Below are 4,757 nucleotides of genomic sequence, written 5' to 3' on the forward strand. Positions count from 1 at the left end.
TGAGCTTCAACATAATGGCCGTATCCAGACACCATAGATAGCTTTATAAATGACCCTATCCGGACACCGTGCATAGATATTCCTGTAGATGTTAGTAATCCACTCGGAATTGTCATTTATCACCAGGACGTCTTATGTTATCAATTTCACACCTTTAAAGTGTAATGAGAAAAGACAAGCAATATATTTACTGAAGTAATTTATTTCACTTTTTAATGTCAGCTTATGCGATGTTATCAGATTATCTGCAGAACGCTGCGAATCCAGGGGAGATAAGCCGTGGTTTTAGTGAACACGTTCGGTTTGCCAAGTTCAGTACATGTAGCGGAACCCCATGACGTCACTCCCACCAACACGAACGAATCGTGACGTCGGCAGACCAATGGTCCACCAGAGTCACCCTAAAATCAAAATATACATAATTTTAGAATGGTTAAATAAATACCAACAGAACACCAAATAACTACACTTCAGATTAAACATTGGACTTTCCCTTTATTCAGCTTACCCGACAAGCCCCTGTATCACCGTGCCCAACACAGATCTGGTTATTTGTGATGACGCCATCCCAGCTAGAGTTGCACGTAACAGATGGGGTTATGAGGACGCGCAGATGACGCAATACGTCGTTGTCACCGGTTCCTAGAAAATATTAACTGAAGAGTAAAGTCTAATGCCTAACAATGGTGGTTTACTAGGTCTCTGCATCTATATAGTTTCGTTTATCAAGTTGAACCTTTGAACAATATGAAAACGAACTTGATGCATAGATACAGGAAAAACTGACGGACTGTTTACTGAGGATTTTTATTATTTTTTATTTGATTTTTTTGTTAAAAAATACTGAAACTCATTTTGGAGCTTGTTGTTTTTTCATCACACAAATCCTAATTGAACTACAGAGATCTCGAACTCCTTGATGACTACCACCTATTTTGTTGGCTAGATGCCCATTTGTAAAAGACAAGATTGGTAAAAACAAGATAAAATCACACCTTTCTTTTCTTAATATATGGTACCCTAAAGTATGAATCATTAATTTCAAAGCTATCCATACAGATGGCATATACCAAATTTAGTCAAGATTGGCTCTATAAAGTGTTAGTTTCTAAAAAGGAGCTGAAAATGTTACAAAGTTTACGACAGATGGACGACACACAAGAGACAGATGGTAATAGGTCACCGACGCATTTGACCAGACCGTCTTATAATCCATACTTTAAGGAACAAGTTTTCTGCATCAACCGGAAGTAACATGCACATTTCTACCAAAGATTCAATGTCGTTCATACTCTACTGCGGCGTTAGTGAGTAGGGAATACAGTCAAACACCAAACCTCATCATAAGACACTGGAGTACCTTGAGTGTATCCCCAACCACTGATATAACAATAGTCTGCATCATCAAACACGTCATCATCTTGTGGCAGACACGCTGTTCTGACGTAATGTCCGGTCACGTTTACTGTGCGTGAGAGCTGCACCACCGCAATATCATGAGGAAGACCATGATTGGTAGAGTATTCAGGGTGCTAGAAACAAACAACAAAATAGTTCTTTTTTGTTTTTATTCGGGGGGGGGGGGGTTTAAAAATGACCAATGTTGTTAGCTAGCGTATGTGTAACGTGGGGGTTAGTTGGAATGGGGTCCTTACAATTTGAACTTTCTGGATGGTTGCATTCCATTCGTTGTTTGACTTGAATTCCTGGTGATGTTCGCCAAGTAGTACGTGTATACTGGAAATGGTTTGTCTGAAACACCAATATCAAAAGCAAAATGAGATTTGATAACTTAAAATTTATGATCGTAGACCAAGCAAGGTCAATACGTTTTGTATAAAGAAAACGAAACAATCTACAAACCTGTGCATGCTAATAACTTAAGAACATAGCAATGAATGTTAATTACTTAACCAGTGTGTGGTGTATTCCACTTATTCCAATAGCGCGTATCAACGGTCAGCATTACCTCTTATTGATTAAGGATGAGATGAGGCAATTTCTTTAAAACTTTAATAGAACAAATACTCAAATACTTTAACTACCTTGACCTATAGAAAATCGGACCAATTCAATTCCCAAAAATATAAGCCCATGAAGGGTATATCAATTAAAGTGGAAACAATACTAGTAGTACGTTGCAAACACCAACATTTAGCATTTAAATATAATATACACGTACATAAGAGAGAAGAATTTCAATGGTAACATCACTCACCCGTACAGACAGTGGGCCGCCGTCACCACCCACTGGTCACCCACCAGGGTCCCTCCACAGAAATGCCCCCGCTCGTTCTGGAAGCTGACCTGCCAGGGCCACTCCCCCTCCAAGGCTGGATCCCCGCCCACCACCCTCAGGCGCGGATCCAGGTGGTGTGTATCTAGTCGAGTAATCAATCCGCATTTGTCGGTCCCTGTCAGTCAGAGGAACTTGTACAGATATAATGAAATCATATAGGTATTTACTTATTTTGTTTACCACATCAAACATTCAGATTCAACTTCACCAACGAACACGCACGTTATGTATAAGTTAAATTTTGACCTTTCTTTTAAGGGTTATACTGGGGCAGAGTGGATCAAAGTTGTGCGGTCAAAGCCGATCATTGGGGAATTGAACCATAATTCATTCAACCAGGCATGAATATGCCGTAGATGGCCAGAGTTTTGTCATGAGTAGATGACCCGACCATACCTGAGTTAAGTAAAAGGTGACATAGTCTTCTCTTCGTAAACCAGAAGATGAAATGATCTAACTGGGTAAAGCAATAGATGACAATCATGATCTTACCTGGATAAAGCTGAAAATCTAGATGACATGATCTTACCTGGGTAACTTAGAATACAAGGTCTTCCTTGGGTAAGGGTAAAACCTAAGATGACGAGGACTTACCTGGGTATATGGTCTTATTCTGGTATAATGGTTGTGGATGACATGCTCTTACCTGGGTGTATTGGTTCGGGATTGGCGGTTACTGGCGCCGGTTTGCAGCACACGCTATTTCTATTACATCCCAGTGCATACAAATCTATATACCCCCCGCACTGGTCGTGTGAATGAATGCACGACCCTCCTTTTGTAGTGCACGTGTCGATTGTCGATGCCTTGGAATGGGGTTTTCCTATAGAAGACAAATAGAAGGAATTTTGTGTGTCGAAAATCAAACTGTATAATACACATCCTTTTATATGTTACAATTACCATTGGTAAAACCCATTATCCCAGCTACTAAAACAACAAGCAACGGGGGCAACATGGTTATAAATGACCAGGTCTTTGTTACCAATATTAATAGTTCCCTTCTCTCTGGTCAACCTCTCTCTCTCTATCTCTTTTCTTGTACAAACAGTTTGACCCTATCCTAAACTCAGAAGATAGAATGTTGCGAAAACAAAACATTAGTATCGGTATAAACAAGCACTTGTTCATCTCAACTTTACAATAAGTAAACCCTTCTTGATCCATCAGTTAATGCCCTGTCTCGGACAAACACCGACATTTATCAAATTATAGACTCTCTGATGTCTTTGATGACGGACGTCTGTTTGATATCGGGCTTTCGTAATACACGTTATCAGAAGTGTTACACCGAGCTCCGTCAAACAATTAGATATCGTGTTTTTGTGTAATTGTAAATAACAAAAAATAAAAAGTAAAAAGTTTCACATCTCATAAAAATATCAATTTATTGGGAGTTGATTTTAATCAACTCCTCTATGCAGTTACTCAGGCAAACCGAAAGTGAAACAGACCTAACCACAAATCAACACCGCTGACAACATTTAGTTCTAATCAATAAATTTGATGTAATGAGTTCTTAAGCATTGTTTTTCAAGATTTATAGACCTTGTAAATAGTCTGATTTTAAATGGTACGAACAATCTAGATATTTTTATAAGTCGTACATTTTATGAATTCCTACGCCAGAGTTCAATATAGTCTCGTTCAACCAGACGCTCGACTGTCCCCGTATATCTCCGACAAGCAGAGAGTCTCTCTTGCCTATTCTTATAGGAATTTACTTGCCATGCATGCAAAATTACATATCGTTGATTTTAAAATAAATAATTATCGATAAAATCAACTCCCGTCAGTACTTCAGTACTTTGATTTAAAACTACTGCAACTGTTTTGAATTTATCAAGATACTGGCTTATGTACTTTTCATAAAACATTCTGTATCTTAAAGCCTCTATCTATGCCAGGTCTTTCTTTGGCACCTAAAATTATTGTCCAAGCTAATAAATTGAGACCGTCATATTCTTCAGAAGAATTTTTCAAATTATCTCAATCAGCTGTAACACCGTATGGGTTCCTCCTTGATTCGCGAAGTACTGGCTTTACTCAATCAATCTACTGACGTTTTGATTCCGAAGAAAAAAATGTAGCATATTTGTTCTACTAGTGAAGCAGGTAATGTTATATAAATAGTGCCTGTTTGGGAGGGTAACAGTTGAAATTGACACCCCGAGGAAACCATTGTCAACCGACGCGAAGTGGAAGTTGACAATGGTTTTCGAATTACAGAATTCTACGGCGAACCGTACGCGCATAATTTACGCGTTCGTTGTGTTGCCCGTTGCTAAGTGTGTTGCTAACGCTGAGGGTAATATTACGGATTATCAACTGCGTCTTAACCAATCAGATTTCAGTATTTAACATGAAAGTATGATAATATTTGTGAAATGCTTGAATAACTCTTTTATTAGTCATGCATTTTTTAAAGTACTTAAAGATAAGAAAGGTACTAGTATAT

At 38.5% G+C, this 4,757-nt stretch overlaps 1 protein-coding gene across 1 annotated transcript; it reads right to left on the bottom strand.

Annotated features, from left to right (window-relative positions):
- Positions 1-182: 182 nt before the first annotated feature.
- LOC105343824 (chymotrypsinogen A) lies at positions 183-3,328 on the bottom strand. Its single transcript, XM_011451321.4, has 7 exons — positions 3,203-3,328; positions 2,946-3,122; positions 2,219-2,414; positions 1,656-1,752; positions 1,361-1,532; positions 509-642; positions 183-401 (listed from the first exon to the last, which is right to left on the bottom strand). The coding sequence occupies exons 1-7, from the start codon at positions 3,255-3,257 to the stop codon at positions 237-239; spliced, it is 996 nt and encodes a 331-aa protein (XP_011449623.3). The 5' UTR covers positions 3,258-3,328; the 3' UTR covers positions 183-236.
- Between the last annotated feature and the right edge of the window lie 1,429 nt (positions 3,329-4,757).

This window comes from Magallana gigas, chromosome 6, assembly GCF_963853765.1.
Source record: "Magallana gigas chromosome 6, xbMagGiga1.1, whole genome shotgun sequence".
Classification (NCBI taxonomy): domain Eukaryota; kingdom Metazoa; phylum Mollusca; class Bivalvia; order Ostreida; family Ostreidae; genus Magallana; species Magallana gigas.